At 45.0% G+C, this 17,081-nt stretch overlaps 1 protein-coding gene across 9 annotated transcripts in view; it reads right to left on the bottom strand.

Moving 5' to 3' along the window:
• The window catches only part of LOC106578818 (uncharacterized), a 217,957-nt gene that overhangs the window by 40,546 nt on the left and 160,330 nt on the right, over nucleotides 1–17,081 (bottom strand). For 6 of the 9 annotated variants that reach the window (XM_082965731.1, XM_082965735.1, XM_082965737.1 and 3 more), the window contains 8 exons: nucleotides 10,028–10,137; nucleotides 8,181–9,301; nucleotides 7,530–7,957; nucleotides 5,276–5,336; nucleotides 4,832–5,054; nucleotides 3,845–3,894; nucleotides 3,246–3,367; nucleotides 676–859 (listed from right to left, as the gene is read on the bottom strand). In XM_082965731.1, the coding sequence (XP_082821857.1) occupies nucleotides 676–859; nucleotides 3,246–3,367; nucleotides 3,845–3,894; nucleotides 4,832–5,054; nucleotides 5,276–5,336; nucleotides 7,530–7,957; nucleotides 8,181–9,301; nucleotides 10,028–10,137 (2,299 nt within the window). The remainder of the gene's footprint in view (nucleotides 1–675; nucleotides 860–3,245; nucleotides 3,368–3,844; nucleotides 3,895–4,831; nucleotides 5,055–5,275; nucleotides 5,337–7,529; nucleotides 7,958–8,180; nucleotides 9,302–10,027; nucleotides 10,138–17,081) is intronic. The other 3 variants (XM_082965732.1, XM_082965738.1, XM_082965733.1) reach the window with 2 other exon arrangements.

The following is a 17,081-nucleotide window of genomic DNA, read 5'->3' as shown; positions in this document are numbered from 1 at the left end:
GTTACTTTATGGTAGTTACCTTCTGGTAGTTACTTTATGATAGTTACCTTCTAGTAGTAACTTTATGATAGTTACCTTCTGGTAGTTTAGTTACCTTCTGGTAGTTACTTTATGATAGTTACCTTCTGGTAGTTACTTTATGGTAGTTACCTTCTGGTAGTTACTTTATGATAGTTACCTTCTGGTAGTTTAGTTACCTTCTAGTAGTTACTTTATGATAGTTACCTTATGGTAGTTAATTTATGGTAGCTAGCTTATGACAGGGCATTGAGAGTAGCTGATGAGGTTAATGTACCTATTGAGCATCAACGTCTACACCCCAGGCCACCCCAGGCCAGGCCACCCCAGGCCACCCCAGGCCAGGCCAGGCCACCCCAGGCCAGGCCATGCAGTATTTATGGCTGTCATTGTCGCCCTCTAGTGTCTACATGACTACATGACAATAACACAGACAGCCAGTTGTATGGATTAAGAGAGGCCTCAGCATAGTGAACCCAAGAAAGAAAATCTGACGTAACATTATATTCTGAGAGGAGCCTGATACAAATAACTGTCACATGCAGATGAACGATGATGAGAAACATACTGTAAATGCAATGCTACATTTTCATCTTGATTTTGTTTGCTTTAGTGAGGTAAATTGACAACCAGACAGTTCAGTGTTGTTCTACTCACCGCTCCATGCTCAATGTCTGTGCTCTGTGTCCGGCTGAGTGACTGGCTCTCTCTCTTCCTGGTCTTCTCTTTCTCTCCAGTGGACCCCTCCAGACCGGGTCGAGACCCTTCTGGACCGGGTCTGGAGCCCAGCACAGGAGTCTTCATCTGGGCTGTGATCTGGGCCTCTATCTCCTCAAAACTCCTACATGGAGGGAGAGAGAGAGAGAGAGAGAGGGAAGGAGGGATAAGGAAAATTAGATAGAGAATATATCTGGGTATATGGGTGTGCGTTTATGGATAATGTGTTTGTTATGTGATAAGTCGGCAAGTACAATAACAACTGAAAGCGGTAGTGAGGGACGGCAGGTAGCCTAGTGGTTAGAGCGTTGGGCCAGTAACAGAAAGGTTGCTGGATTGAATCCCTGAGCTGGCAAGGTAAAAATCTGTTGTTCTGTCCCTGAGCAAGCAGTTAACCCACTGTTCCCCGGGCACTGTGAATGTTGATGTTTGATTCAGAGAAAGGGACTGGAAACTCAATCTGTGTGCACGTGAGAGAGTGTGAATGGATTTTGTCCTATTTGTTATAATTATTACTGCTCATGTTGATAACTATATGTGACTAGACTAGAGAGTGTGTTTAGGCGTGTGTGTGCGTGTGTGTGAGTGTGCGCGCGTGTGTGTGTGTGAGTGTGCGCGTGTGTGTGTGTGTGTGTGTGTGTGTGTGTGTGTGTGTGTGTGTGTGTGTGTGTGTGTGTGTGTGTTATATTTTAAATGAGATGGCCTTATTTCTATTACAGCATATTGGATGACTGTCATTCATATTCCATTCAACCAGTTCAATGTAACAGTACATGATACTCTAATTTTCCCTTTACCCATCATGAGGATGCTACAACCTAGCCTATGAATTAACGTTAATAACGTAGGTGCACAAGTCGAGATACTTGCACACTCTTGCCTGCATCTAGCTAATCTTAGGTGTAATCATTAGTCCAAACGTTCTGTTTTGCAACTAAAATGAGATTCTATTGGGGGAAAAAAAGATCAGGTAGTTCCCTCCCCGTTTTGTTCCGTTTGCTTCTGTTTAACTAAGTGGCTAAGCCGGTGGAGGAGGGGTTATACTAAGCTATATGGAATTGTTTTAAGAAGGTCATACCAAGCATAATTTAGCTATTTGATTTTGAATTTTAAGACCACTTGAAGAATCCCCCTAAAAAGTTGTAAAAAATTTGGAGGAAATTTTTTGGGGGAACTATTAGCCCATACAAACACATTGAATAACAGATTCATTATATGGAACAATAGATAGTCCCACCCAAAAAATCTAGAGGAAGTTTGTTCTGAAATGTCCTATATCTGAGAGATATAAAAAAGATCAGGAAACATTTAATTTGTAATTTTTTTCATGTATTTAACCCCATATTTTTGGCACTGAACAGTCTCCATATATATTTCCATTCATTTTTTCAACTGGTACCGGGGGACCTTCAGACAAGTCTTGTGAGGGGTGTGTTGGCGTCCTAGAACAAACCAACCGACATGCTCGTGAGTCTCGTCTTTCCATAGAGTGGTCATAACAGTTTTTTAGGCCGAACCGTTCGGACGCTACAGAAGATTTTGTGAGAAGACGGGATTTTCGGGATGTCTCATGGTCTGACAAACACAGCTCTACAGCTCTGTCACCTTTCACCACGGATGAGGAAGTGTTACATAGGAGGTGGATTGAGACGCATCCAATGCAAAAGAACAAATATCTCTAGGTTAAACTGATGGATTTGTATGGAGATGTTTTGTTATGCTAATTCGATTTCCACAGGGGCATGGACATTGACCTTAGGGGGTTAAGAAATGTTTTGTAACAGAATCGGCGGAATGAATACACCCCTGATCAAACACACACACAGTTCACTTTCATAGCAGCCACGTACAGCACCATCACTTTGCTCGTTGTATAATTCCTTCTCACATCTACACGCTCGCCTCCTCTCACCTTTTCCCTTAGCTTGTGGACTTCAGTGCACAACAGCTGTCTGTGACCAGGTGAAAAAACCTCTCCAAGCCAAACCATCGTATCATAACAGCTAACTGCTACACAGGCTACATTGTTGTCACCATATTAGCTAAGGTCATAGTCAACATAGTTACTAGAACTAACGGGTTAATAAACCCACTACAATCAAGCAGTACAGTGTACAGCAATCAGTTTAGCAGTTACACCTGCGGGCCCCTGTGGCAATAAATGAATAAAACCGAAGCTTACCATGACTTGGAAGAGTTGCAACGTTGGATAGCCTTAGCCAGCTAGCTAACATAAATAGCATTCCTCTCTGTTTGAGTCAGGTTGTTGAGTAGGCTAAATTAGCTACATAATTTTAATCAGTTATTTGGTGACGTGAATATATTTACTCTAATTTTACCTAAAAAGGATCACTTTTTCACTATGTTCCTTTTTCAGAAATTCACTGAGTTGGACGTTCCTCCCCTTCCTCTGAGGAGGAGCCTCCACTGGTGTGTGTGTGTGTGTGTGTGTGTGTGTGTGTGTGTGTGTGTGTGTGTGTGTGTGTGTGTGTGTGTGTGTGTGTGTGTACCCCAGTGTGTTGTACCCTGTGCAGGGAGAGTTGAGTTCTGATCCATGGTTAGGCTTGGTCAGGCTGTCTGTCACAGAGTCCAGCTTCAGGTAGAGAGTAGAAGGTTTCTTTACAAACAGAGTCTATATATATTTATATATAGAGACAGAGAGAGACAGAGAGAGAGATAAACATACAGCAAGAGTTAAACCATGTCAGATACACAAACCCACACATTTTCTTTGATGATCAGAAGAAACTAAAGTATGCAAGGATAGTCAATCTCAAGGACAGTCAGTCTCGGTCTCAAGGACAGTCAGTCTCAGTCTCAAGGACAGTCAGTCTCAGTCTCAAGGACAGTCAGTCTCAGTCTCTAGGACAGTCACTCTGTCTCTAGGACAGTCACTCTCAGTCTCTAGGACAGTCAGTCTCAAGGACAGTCAGTCTCAGTATCAAGGACAGTCAGTCTCAAGGACAGTCAGTTTCACGAGCAAACATATAGACCTAATTTAGCAGTATTAAATCTTCATAGATCAGGATCATAATGTGAGCTGGTTTCACTTCTATCTTCTTACCCCTTCTTATCTGACTGACAGCACAGACTATGGATATATACTCACCGGCGATGGTGGGCCGATCTTCTCCATGTACTCAATCTCATAGTCTGGCACTGAGGGAGACAATAGAACAGACAGATTTAGAGACACAAGTACGAGAGAATGAAAGAGAGAGAAAGAGAGAAGAGAGGAGGGAGAAGAGAGATGGTTAGAGACAGAAAGAGAGAAGAGAGGAGGGAGAAGAGAGATGGTTAGAGACAGAAAGACAGAAGAGAGGAGGGAGAAGAGAGATGGTTAGAGACAGAAAGAGAGATGAGAGGAGAGAGAAAAGAGATGGTTAGAGACAGAAAGAGAGATGAGAGGAGGGAGAAGAGAGATGGTTAGAGACAGAAAGAGAGATGAGAGGAGGGAGAAGAGAGATGGTTAGAGACAGAAAGACAGAAGAGAGGAGGGAGAAGAGAGATGGTTAGAGACAGAAAGAGAGATGAGAGGAGAGAGAAGAGAGATGGTTAGAGACAGAAAGAGAGATGAGAGGAGAGAGAAGAGAGATGGTTAGAGACAGAAAGACAGAAGAGAGGAGGGAGAAGAGAGATGGTTAGAGACAGAAAGACAGAAGAGAGGAGAGAGAAGAGAGATGGTTAGAGACAGAAAGAGAGATGAGAGGAGAGAGAAAAGAGAAAAATGAAAGAGGAGGGAGAACATCAGATACTCTAGACTGAACTGGACTGGTGGGACAGTCAGTCTGTCTATCAGTATAACAACATGACCCAGTTTAAACACTGTCAGGCAGACACAGCCTGTGGGTAGTGTGGCTCTCCTCTATCCTTCTAGGGGTCAGGGTTTAGTAAAGGGCTGGATAGCTAGCTGCATGGGCTCGCTGCCAATTAGCAATCAATAAATGGGGTTGCACACGTATGGATGACATATCGTCCTGTACATGGAGACATTAACTTTTGACCTGAAATTGTCCAATGATGACTATTTAATGTACTATTTATTTTTAAACACACACACACACACACACACACACACACACACAAACACACTCACCTCGATTGTTCTCGTTGACGAAGGCTGTGAGGTCAGATGGCTGCGGGAAGTCCTCCTGGGGGTCAGAGGTTAGGTCAGCCTCCATGGATGCCCACTTGTGATTGGCTGAGGAAGCAAGCTTCTCTTTGTGATTGGAGGAAGAGGCCAGCTTCTCCTCGTCTGTGGCATGGTCGTCCTGTAGCGGGGGGATAGGAGGCTGGACTTCATCTACTGGGGTGGGCTCCTGGAGCGCAGGAAGGAGGAAACGAGGAAGTGGGGAAGTGAGGAGGTGAGGAGGTGAGGAAGTGAGGAAGTGAGGAGGTGAGGAAGTGAGGAAGTGAGGAGGTGAGGAAGTGAGGAAGTGAGGAGCTGTGTGTGTGTGTGTGTGTGTGTGTGTGTGTGTGTGTGTGTGTGTGTGTGTGTGTGTGTGTGTGTGTGTGTGTATGCGAGAGAGGACTGACTCACTTGTGATGATGGATCAGACATTGTAGACCTCTTTGGGGACCTCTTGACTCTGAAAGTGTTACTGGAACGGGAAGAAGAGAGAGACAGGGTGATCAGGAGTCACTGAATGTCATGTCATCCCTGGCAGAGACTTAATCAATCAAATCAATCAATACTTAATCAATACATACGTTTTCAATTATTATTCTCTCCCTTATATTGTTGTTACGTTCAGCTTCAGATACATGTAATTCACATTACATGGGGAATTTAGAAAAAGCTACGATTTACAGCAACATCATCTGTCTATAGCAAGACTGAATCAAACCTTAAAAAGCTTAATACTCACTTGTTGTTGGATTAAAATGAAAATACATTTTTACAATGAGATTTAACATCACCAGTTTAGTTAGGGAACATTATGTTAATATAACTAGTTTAGTTAGGGAACATTATGTTAATATAACTAGTTTAGTTAGGGAACATTATGTTAATGTAACTAGTTTAGTTAGGGAGCATTATATTAATGTAACTACTTTAGTTAGGGAACATTATGTTAATGTAACTAGTTTAGTTAGGGAACATTATGTTAATGTAACTAGTTTAGTTAGGGAACATTATGTTAATGTAACTAGTTTAGTTAGGGAACATTATATTAACGTAACTAGTTTAGTTAGGGAACATTATGTTAATGTAACTAGTTTAATTAGGGAACATTATATTAATGTAACTAGTTTAGTTAGGGAGCATTATATTAATGTAACTAGTTTAGTTAGGGAACATTATGTTAATGTAACTAGTTTAGTTAGGGAACATTATGTTAATGTAACTAGTTTAGTTAGGGAACATTATGTTAACTAGAACTAGTTTAGTTAGGGAACATTATGTTAATGTAACTAGTTTAGTTAGGGAACATTATGTTAATGTAACTAGTTTAGTTAGGGAACATTATGTTAATGTAACTAGTTTAGTTAGGGAACAGTATATTAATGTAACTAGTTTAGTTAGGGAACATTATATTAATGTAACTAGTTTAGTTAGGGAACATTATGTTAACTAGAACTAGTTTAGTTAGGGAACATTATGTTAATGTACTAGTTTAGTTAGGGAACATTATGTTAATGTAACTAGTTTAGTTAAAGAACATTATGTTAATGTAACTAGTTTAGTTAGGGAACATTATGTTAATGTAACTAGTTTAGTTAGGGAACAGTATATTAATGTAACTAGTTTAGTTAGGGAACATTATATTAATGTAACTAGTTTAGTTAGGGAACATTATGTTAACTAGAACTAGTTTAGTTAGGGAACATTATGTTAATGTACTAGTTTAGTTAGGGAACATTATGTTAATGTAACTAGTTTAGTTAAAGAACATTATGTTAATGTAACTAGTTTAGTTAGGGAACATTATGTTAATGTAACTAGTTTAGTTAGGGAACATTATGTTAATGTAACTAGTTTAGTTAGGGAACATTATGTTAATGTAACTAGTTTAGTTAGGGAACATTATGTTAACTAGAACTACAGCAGTGGGAAGTCTGTCAGGAGTTTGAGTTTTTTTTTGCTTCTGGCCCAAAAAGTATTTTACTCGCATTAATCAAATTGATGGCATAGACTAGGTTGCAGATTAATGTTAATGCCTTGCAGGGTTTGGAGTCAATTCCAGTCAATTCAGAAAGTGTGTTAGGGCTGAAATGGTATTGACCCCAAACCTGATTCTTTGTTAGGTTAGTGAGTTAGGGCTTGTGTGTGTAAGTCCCAGGTTGAATATAAAGATGTGAAAACACACGCACGCACATAATATGATAAGACATAGTGAGATATGTGTGTGTGTGTGTGTGTGTGTGTGTGTGTGTGTGTGTGTGTGTGTGTGTGTGTGTGTGTGTGTGTGTGTGTGTGTGTGTGTGTGTGTGTGTGTGTGTGTGTGTGTGTGTGTGTGTGTGTGTGTGTGTGTGTGTGTGTGTGTGTGAGAGAGAGTACACACACACATTTCTCACTATGTTTTATCATATTATCTGCATGTGTTTTCACATCTTTATTTCCAACCTGACACACACACACACACACATACATATATATATTGGAACCGCTATCTGGTGGCCCGACTGGTCAAGCAGTAACGCCACAGCCTCCGGCATACATGCCTACGGTGTCGGCGTTTGAATACTGCCCTTTGATACTCTATCTTCCACTACCTTTCATGCTCTCTATCTCTCTGTTCAGTAAGGTCAGGAAAGACCATAAAAATATCAATTTTTTAAAACCAACTTACGATTTGATAGGTTTCTTCTTCGTTTTGGATGGTTTGTTCTGGTTGTGGTCCTCCAGCTCACCGACATTATCGTTATCATTATCAACCTCATTGTCATTGGCCGACACCTCAAAGGAGGCGGAGCCTGAGGCAGCCGTGGGCGTAGACGCAACCATGCTATTGGAGGAGGACTTGAAGGCAGCAGACTCGTCAAAGGTGTCAGAGTCGAATCGATGGGAGGGTTTGTTCAGTTTGGGAGAGACGGGGATCTCGCTGTTCGAGCCGAACGGGTTGAAATTAGGGTCGTCCCACTGGGCGGGGTCAAAGTTATAGGAAGCCTTATGGATAGGAATGTCATCACTGGGGACAGTAGCGGGGGTGTTGTCTAGGGGCTCCGATTGCGGCTGGACAGCCTTCTTCAGGCCCATCCTGGGCTTCCTTAGAGGCATCTGATAATAATAATAATTATTATTAATATTATTAAAATATATAATAAACATAATAATAATAATGACATGAATATAAGTATTATGAATAATAATTGTAATAACATGTACTATTCTTTTCAAAAACAAAAAAATCTGCAAGATAATCAGGCAAAAAAATAAATGACACATTGAAATCAGCAAGAGTAAAGAAAGGTACCATTGTTCAATCCTATGACAGACTAACCTTGGAGCCTGGCTTCCTGCCCAGCTTCTTGGGAGGTGGAGAGGCCTTAGGAGGCTCCTCGAGGGTCTCCTCAGAATAGTCAAACTCCAGTCTGACCGCCCCTGAGGTGCGAATAGGGGGGCTGGTAGAGGGACGAGCTGGTTCCTCAGTAGAGACAGGAGGGGGGTTAGACACAGGGGTGACAGTTTTGTGAGCAATGGACGCAGTGACTTCTTTCCTTCCCAACGGGGGAGAGTTAGCGACTCCTTTCCTTCCCAACGGGGGAGAGTTAGCAACTTTACTACCTCCGGTGTTGAATGGGTCGATGTCCTCAAAGTTGTCTGGGTCCCATTTGTAGGCCCCACTAGGGGGGATGGGAGAGGAGCCCTCGCTGGCTGGGAGATGTGCCTCCGGCACTGGGATGGGGGTATCCTCCTGTCGGAGGGGTATGGAAATGGCCAGGGTCGGAACAGGAGTAGGGGTTGGGACTGGTTGGTTATCTGTCTCTGGGCTAGTGTGATTGGTCTCTTCAATGAGAGGGGCGGGGCTTTCCACGCGTGGTTTCCTGGTTCTGCGGAGTGTGCCTCCTGGACTGGGCGTGGCCGAGGCAGGGCCGGAGTCTGTTGTGGCTCCTCCTACTTCCTGGTCCTCGGGGCCCAATAGGGGGCTAGCTGCTCTGTGGCTCTTTTTCAGCTCCGGTGTGATACCAGAGGATGGAGGTTGGGGGCTCTCTGGGTTAGAGCTCTGCCTGAGGAGAGGCTTCTTTTTCAGGGAGCCACCAGGGCGGAGAGGCCCCTTCTTGGATGGTCTGCGGAGGGTCCCTGGAGCACTCTCAGTACCACCGTCGATACTAAAGGCCTCAGCCAAGGGACGGGAGTCTCCGATTGAGAGGGAGGATCCTACGCTGTCTAGGGGGCCAGAGCCGTCTAGCTCCCCAGCCTGAAGGCTCAGAGAGCGGGTTAGAGTTGATCGGCTCTGGGCCTCTGCAGCAGCAGCAGCAGCAGCAATGAGCTGGTCTAAGTTATAGGCTCCGCTAGCAGCTATGGGCTTGTCCTCGTCAAAGACTATGGACAGGGAGCTACCATGGTGACCTTTAGCCTCTGACCCGGGTTCACCGTCTGCCTCAGAGTCACAGCCAAGACCTGGAGGAACAGAGAAATATATATGACAAGTGTTATGTAGTCAAGACATAATCCCACAATGCATTGTCAGGGTTTGCATTATGGTTTATGAATGAGAGTGAGAATGTGTAAGAGTGTGTGTGTGTGTGTATGTGTAAGAGGGAGAGAGAGAGAGAGAGGAGAGGAGAGAGGAAAGAGGAGAAAGGAGAGAGGAGAGAGAAGAGAGAGAGAAGAGAGAAGACAGAAAGAGAGAAAGAGAGAAAGAGAGAGAGACCGAGAGAGAGACTGAGAGAGAGACCGAGAGAGAGACCCGAGAGAGAAAAAGAGGGAGAAAAAGAGGGAGAGAGATAGAGATGAAGGCTGTGTCTGGTTTTAGACAAGTCTAATTAAATTGATGAATGAGCTCTGAATATTTCAACACACCTCCCAGTTGGCCAATCAGTAAAACACGGCATACATCATGTGATGGATGACTGAAGCTTTTCTGCATTTATAAGACCTGTTTATATCCTTTAACAACTCAGTGATGCTGGTCTGACTCACTAAACAAAGCAAACCTCTTGTTTGATGTACCAGTAGTCACCACTAGAGGGTGATCTAAGCTTTTGTCTCTCTCTCTCTCTCTCTCTCTCTCTCTCTCTCTCTCTCTCTCCTCCTTCCTCTCTCTCCTTCCTCTCTCTCCTTCCTCTCTCTCCTTCCTCTCTCTCTTTCTATGTGTGTGTCTGTGTCTCTCTCTCTCTCTCTCACCGGTGTCTTCCGAGGTCAGCAGCTGGGTATGATGGTCTGTCTCTCCAGTGGGGGACTTGACAGGGGTGGTCGACTCCGGTGTCTCGAACGCTCCGTCAGAGTCTGAGCTCCTGTAGGACAGAGAGAGAGAGACAGAGCCTCATTATAAACCACAGTATCACTGTGGACCTCATAGGGACAAAGATGTGAAGAGAGAGAAACATGAGAGAACAGGTTGATTAGTAAGCGATAAACTTCAACGCTGTACATTTTCTGGAAATAACGGACGATGCGGTTTGTGAGCAATAACAATCGCTCTCTTCTTAATCCACATTAGCATAAAGAAATGCGTGACAACAATGGATATTGGAACGTGGCTCAGCTGTTATTGAGCCCGTGTAGGATGGATTGGCAGACAGATATTGGTCTAACGAAAACAAACAAAGAAATATGTTGATCATCAAGTCATTTTCCTAACATACTGTACAACCATCTGTGCAGATATACATACTGTTTCCCATTAAGAGAAAATATCACCAGTCTGAAACTAATGAGCTAATGTGTCAACGCTGTGACGGTTCTACTTTATGGTTCCAATATCGTCCCTGTTCATCACGCTCCCATATTTAGTCCAACAAAGACCCCAGTCAGCATGTATGTTTTCCTTTATGTCTGATTGGCCCTGCTGGATTATTAGGTCTGAAAATGAAAGCGCTGAATCTGCAGCCAGGAGACAGAAAATGGCTCGCCTGAGACGCTCCCCCTCCCTTTTACACACGAACCAACATATCAAGATGATAGCTACTAAAAGATTGACAGATCTTGTTAGACAGGCCGACAGGCAGACAGGCAGACAGGCAGGCAGACAGACAGACAGACAGACAGACAGACAGACAGACAGACAGACAGACAGACAGACAGACAGACAGACAGACAGACAGACAGACAGACAGACAGACAGACAGACAGACAGACAGACCAACATGCTGAGTGGCAAAACAACGGTAACATAGGTTATAACACATATTACATTATCTAGAGAGGCAGGTAGTCTAGTGGTTAGAGTGTTGGGCCAGTAACCAGCAGGTAGTCTAGTGGTTAGAGCGTTGGGCCAGTAACCAGCAGGTAGCCTAGTGGTTAGAGTGTTGGGCCAGTAACCGGCAGGTAGTCTAGTGGTTAGAGCGTTGGGCCAGTAACCAGCAGGTAGGCTAGTGGTTAGAGTGTTGGGCCAGTAACCAGCAGGTAGTCTAGTGGTTAGAGCGTTGGGCCAGTAACCAGCAGGTAGTCTAGTGGTTAGAGCGTTGGGCCAGTAACCAGCAGGTAGTCTAGTGGTTAGAGCGTTGGGCCAGTATCCAGCAGGTAGTCTGGTGGTTAGAGTGTTGGGCCAGTAACCAGCAGGTAGTCTAGTGGTTAGAGCGTTGGGCCAGTAACCAGCAGGTAGTCTAGTGGTTAGTGTTGGGCCAGTAACCAGCAGGTAGTCTAGTGGTTAGAGTGTTGGGCCAATAACCAGCAGGTAGTCTAGTGGTTAGAGCGTTGGGCCAGTATCCAGCAGGTAGTCTAGTGGTTAGAGCGTTGGGCCAGTATCCAGCAGGTAGTCTAGTGGTTAGAGCGTTGGGACAGTATCCAGCAGGTAGTCTAGTGGTTAGAGTGTTGGGCCAGTAACCAGCAGGTAGCCTAGTGGTTAGAGTGTTGGGCCAGTAACCAGCAGGTAGCCTAGTGGTTAGAGCGTTAGGCCAGTAACTGAAAGGTGGATGAGCAAGGCACTTAACACTAATATGCTGCATGGGTGCTGTACTACTTTGGCTGATCCTGTAAACCACATGCCGAATTTACATATTAATCTTGATAGGCACATATACATCTAAATATTCTGCCACACACACACACTGCATCAGCTTCCACATACATACATCAGATACTGTATATAGATGGATGTCTCAGAATTCTGCTACACACACACACTCAACCAGCTCCCTCCATCCAGACGCTTCTCTCTCTCTTTCTCTCTCTCTCTCTCTCTCTCTCTCTCTCCAGTCTCTTTCTCTCTCTCTCTCCCTCTCTCTCTCTTACCAGTCACTCTCTCTCTCTCACCTCTGTCTGGCCAGGATCATGGCATGGTGTTGGGACCCCCAGGACAGTCTCTGGAGCATCCCCAGAGTAGGGTTAGTAGGGTTGTCCCTATCCCCAGGGCTGGTGTCTCTGTATAGGGTGTCCCAGCCCCATCGAGCCCACTGCAGAGGAGACAGAGCCCCCCAGACCATGCCTGTCTCTCCTCTGCCTCTACCTCTGAACTGACTCTCTCTACTGACGCTCTCCTGTCGATTTCCTCTACCTCTGTTCTCTACCTCTGTTCTCTACCTCTCCTCTCTACTTCTCCTCTCTGCCTCTCTTCTCTTCTCCTCTCTGCCTCTCCTCTCTACCTCTCTTCTCTGCCTCTCCTCTCTGCCTCTCCTCTCTGCCTCTCCTCTCTGCCTCTCCTCTCTGCCTTTCCTTTGGTTTCTCTATACACCGAGTCTCTGCTCCACTCTTCTCCTGCTCTCCTATCCTTCTCTCGTGTGTTCTCCTTCTATATATCCTTGTCTCTATCCCTCTTATATTGTGTATCCTTCCCTCTCTTCTGCTCTTTTGTTGTTTCTTTATCCCCTCCTCTTCCCTTCCTCCCTTCCTCTCTTCTCCAGTTGTAAATTATCCTTCTTCCCTTCCTCTCTTCTCCAGTTGTAAATTATCCTTCTTCCCTTCCTCTCTTCTCCAGTTGTAAATTATCCTTCTTCCCTTCCTCTCTTATCCAGTTGTAAATTATCCTTCTTCCCTTCCTCTCTTCTCCAGTTGTAAATTATCCTTCTTCCCTTCCTCTCTTATCCAGTTGTAAATTATCCTTCCTCCCTTCCTCTCTTCTCCAGTTGTAAATTATCCTTCTTCCCTTCCTCTCTTCTCCAGTTGTAAATTATCCTTCTTCCCTTCCTCTCTTCTCCAGTTGTAAATTATCCTTCTTCCCTTCCTCTCTTCTCCAGTTGTAAATTATCCTTCTTCCCTTCCTCTCTTATCCAGTCCTAAATGATCGTTCTAGCTGCTGAGTCTCACACTAACCTGCAGATATTCAGGCAGTCTCTCTTTCTCTCCTTCCCTCCCTGGTCCTCTCTATCTCCCTCCCTCCCTCCTCCTTTTCTTCCCTAACCACCCGGATGTGAACACGCTGGAACTGAAGATGCTGGCAGCTCTGTGTGCGGCTGTGTGAGAGACACGCATGCGCACACGTCTCTCTCCTCGTAGGCTATTTTAGAGGATGGAGGAAACAGTCTGTCAACGTAAGCTTCTGTGATGAAGCATGTTCCCTCTCTCTCTCTCTCTCTCTCTCTCTCTCTCTCTCTCTCTCTCACTCCCTCTTTTTCTGCACCGATTTTAATGAGAATCGATGACTTGAAGCTTTGCCGTTGTCCAAGCGGTGCAGAGAACACACACACACACACACACACACACACACACACACACACACACACACACACACACACACACACACACACACACACACACACACACACACTAATCTGGACTCTTATGAGAAATCACGCTATGTCCTCTGACGAACCATCAAACAGGCAAAGCGTCAATACAGGACTAAGATCGAATTTACTCCACCTGCTATGGTGCTCGTGAGATGTGGGAGGGGATTCAAACTATCATGGATTGCAAAGGGAAACCCAGCCGAGAGCCTACCAGATACAGTGAGGGAAAAAATTCTTTGATCCCCTGCAGATTTTGTACGTTTGCCCACTGACAATGAAATTATCAGTCTATAATTTTAATGGTCGGTTTATTTGAACAGTGAGAGACAGTATAACAAAAAAAAATCCAGAAAAACGCATGTCAAAAATGTTAGAAAATGATTTGCATTTTAATGAGGGAAATAAGTATTTGACCCCTCTGCAAAAAATTTCCCTCATTAAAATGCGTTTTTCTGTATTTTTTTTGCGTAATGATGATGGCAGGAGTGCGCAATGCTGGGGAGCCTGGTGCCCTCGAGCGCCATGAGGGAAGAGTGGGAGCAGGCGTGACAGTACCCCGCGCTCTAGGGGCGCCACCCGGCATCCCACCTGGGCGAGCCTGACGGGCCGGCCCAGGCACGGGCGCTGGACCCAGATTAACCGACAAAGGAGTGGGAGCCCGATGATCCGGCGGAGGCATAGCAGCCTGGGCGTAAAAACCTGACGATCAAGCTGAGGCCTGACGTGGGATGGGCGCCTTCCGAGCAAACCGGGGAAAGAAACCTCTAGAGCCAGCTAGGGCGTGACAGCCCAACGAACCCCCGGTTCAATCGGTGTCGGGCCCTGACATCACCACCAACCGGAACATCAGCACTCCCCGATGCTTCTGCATTCTGTAAGGACCGACGCCGGGGGTGAACCGAACTATTTACATTGACCCACCCTTTATTATGTATTGTTGTTGTTGTATTTTGATTTCACTAGACTCTCTTGCACACTCACTAGACTCTACCCACACACTCATTAGACTCTACCCACACACTCACTAGACTCTACCCACACACTAGACTCTACCCACACACTCATTAGACTCTACCCACACACTCACTAGACTCTACCCACACACTAGACTCTACCCACACACTCACTAGACTCTACCCACATACTCACTAGACTCTACCCACACACTGACTAACTCTACCCACACACTCACTAGACTCTCTTGCACACTCACTAGACACTACCCACACACTCACTAGACTCTACCCACACACTCACTAGACTCTACCCACACACTCACATATACTAACTACACACACACACACACACACACACACACACACACACACACACACACACACACACACACACACACACACACACACACACACACACACACACACACCTAACACACACACACACATACACACTTTCACACTCTTTCACATACACTGCTGCTACTCTGTTTATTATCCATCCTGATTACCTAGTCACTTTACCCCCTACATACAGTACATATTACCTCCACTACCTGGTACCCCTACCTACAGTACATATTACCTTCACTACCTGGTACCCCTACCTACAGTACATATTACCTCCACTACCTGGTACCCCTACCTACAGTACATATTACCTCCACTACCTGGTACACCTACCTACAGTACATATTACCTCCACTACCTGGTACCCCTACCTACAGTACATATTACCTCTACTACCTGATACCCCTACCTACAGTACATATTACCTCCACTACCTGGTACCCCTACCTACAGTACATATTACCTCCACTACCTGGTACCCCTACCTACAGTACATATTACCTCCATTACCTGGTACACCTACCTACAGTACATATTACCTCAACTACCTGGTACCCCTACCTACAGTACATATTACCTCCACTACCTGGTACCGATTCCTACATACAGTACATATTACCTCCACTACCTGGTACCCCTACCTAAAGTACATATTACCTCCACTACCTGGTACCCCTACCTACAGTACATATTACCTCCACTACCTGGTACCCCTACCTACAGTACATATTACCTCAACTACCTGGTACCCCTACCTACAGTACATATTACCTCCACTACCTGGTACCCCTACCTACAGTACATATTACCTCCACTACCTGGTACCCCTACCTACAGTACATATTACCTCCACTACCTGGTACCCCTACCTACAGTACATATTACCTTCACTACCTGGTACCCCTACCTACAGTACATATTACCTCCACTACCTGGTACACCTACCTACAGTACATATTACCTCAACTACCTGGTACCCCTACCTACAGTACATATTACCTCCACTACCTGGTACCCCTACCTACAGTACATATTACCTCCACTACCTGGTACCCCTACCTACAGTACATATTACCTCCACTACCTGGTACCCCTACCTACAGTACATATTACCTCCACTACCTGGTACCCCTACCTACAGTACATATTACCTCAACTACCTGGTACCCCTACCTACAGTACATATTACCTCCACTACCTGGTACCCCTACCTACAGTACATATTACCTCCACTACCTGGTACCCCTACCTACAGTACATATTACCTCCACTACCTGGTACCCCTACCTACAGTACATATTACCTCGACTACCTGATACTACCCCTACCTACAGTACATATTACCTCAACTACCTGGTACCCCTACCTACAGTACATATTACCTCCACTACCTGGTACCCCTACCTACAGTACATATTACCTCCACTACCTGGTACCCCTACCTACAGTACATATTACCTCCACTACCTGGTACCCCTACCTACAGTACATATTACCTCCACTACCTGATACCCCTACCTACAGTACATATTACCTCAACTACCTGGTACCCCTACCTACAGTACATATTACCTCCACTACCTGGTACCCCTACCTACAGTACATATTACCTCCACTACCTGGTACACCTACCTACAGTACATATTACCTCCACTACCTGATACCCCTACCTACAGTACATATTACCTCAACTACCTGGTACCCCTACCTACAGTACATATTACCTCCACTACCTGGTACCCCTACCTACAGTACATATTACCTCCACTACCTGGTACCCCTACCTACAGTACATATTACCTCCACTACCTGATACCCCTACCTACAGTACATATTACCTCAACTACCTGGTACCCCTACCTACAGTACATATTACCTCCACTACCTGGTACCCCTACCTACAGTACATATTACCTCCACTACCTGATACCCCTACCTACAGTACATATTACCTCAACTACCTGGTACCCCTACCTACAGTACATATTACCTCCACTACCTGGTACCCCTACCTACAGTACATATTACCTCCACTACCTGATACCCCTACCTACAGTACATATTACCTCCACTACCTGGTACCCCTACCTACAGTACATATTACCTCAACTACCTGGTACCCCTACCTACAGTACATATTACCTCCACTACCTGGTACCCCTACCTACAGTACATATTACCTCCACTACCTGATACCCCTACCTACAGTACATATTACCTCCACTACCTGGTACCCCTACCTACAGTACATATTACCTCCACTACCTG

The sequence above is a fragment of the Salmo salar genome, chromosome 19 (genome assembly GCF_965601325.2).
Source record: "Salmo salar chromosome 19, fSalSal1, whole genome shotgun sequence".
In the NCBI taxonomy this organism is placed as follows: Eukaryota; Metazoa; Chordata; class Actinopteri; order Salmoniformes; family Salmonidae; genus Salmo; species Salmo salar.
Note: the sequence above shows the minus strand (reverse complement) of the source record. Positions and strands in the feature narration are given on the sequence as shown.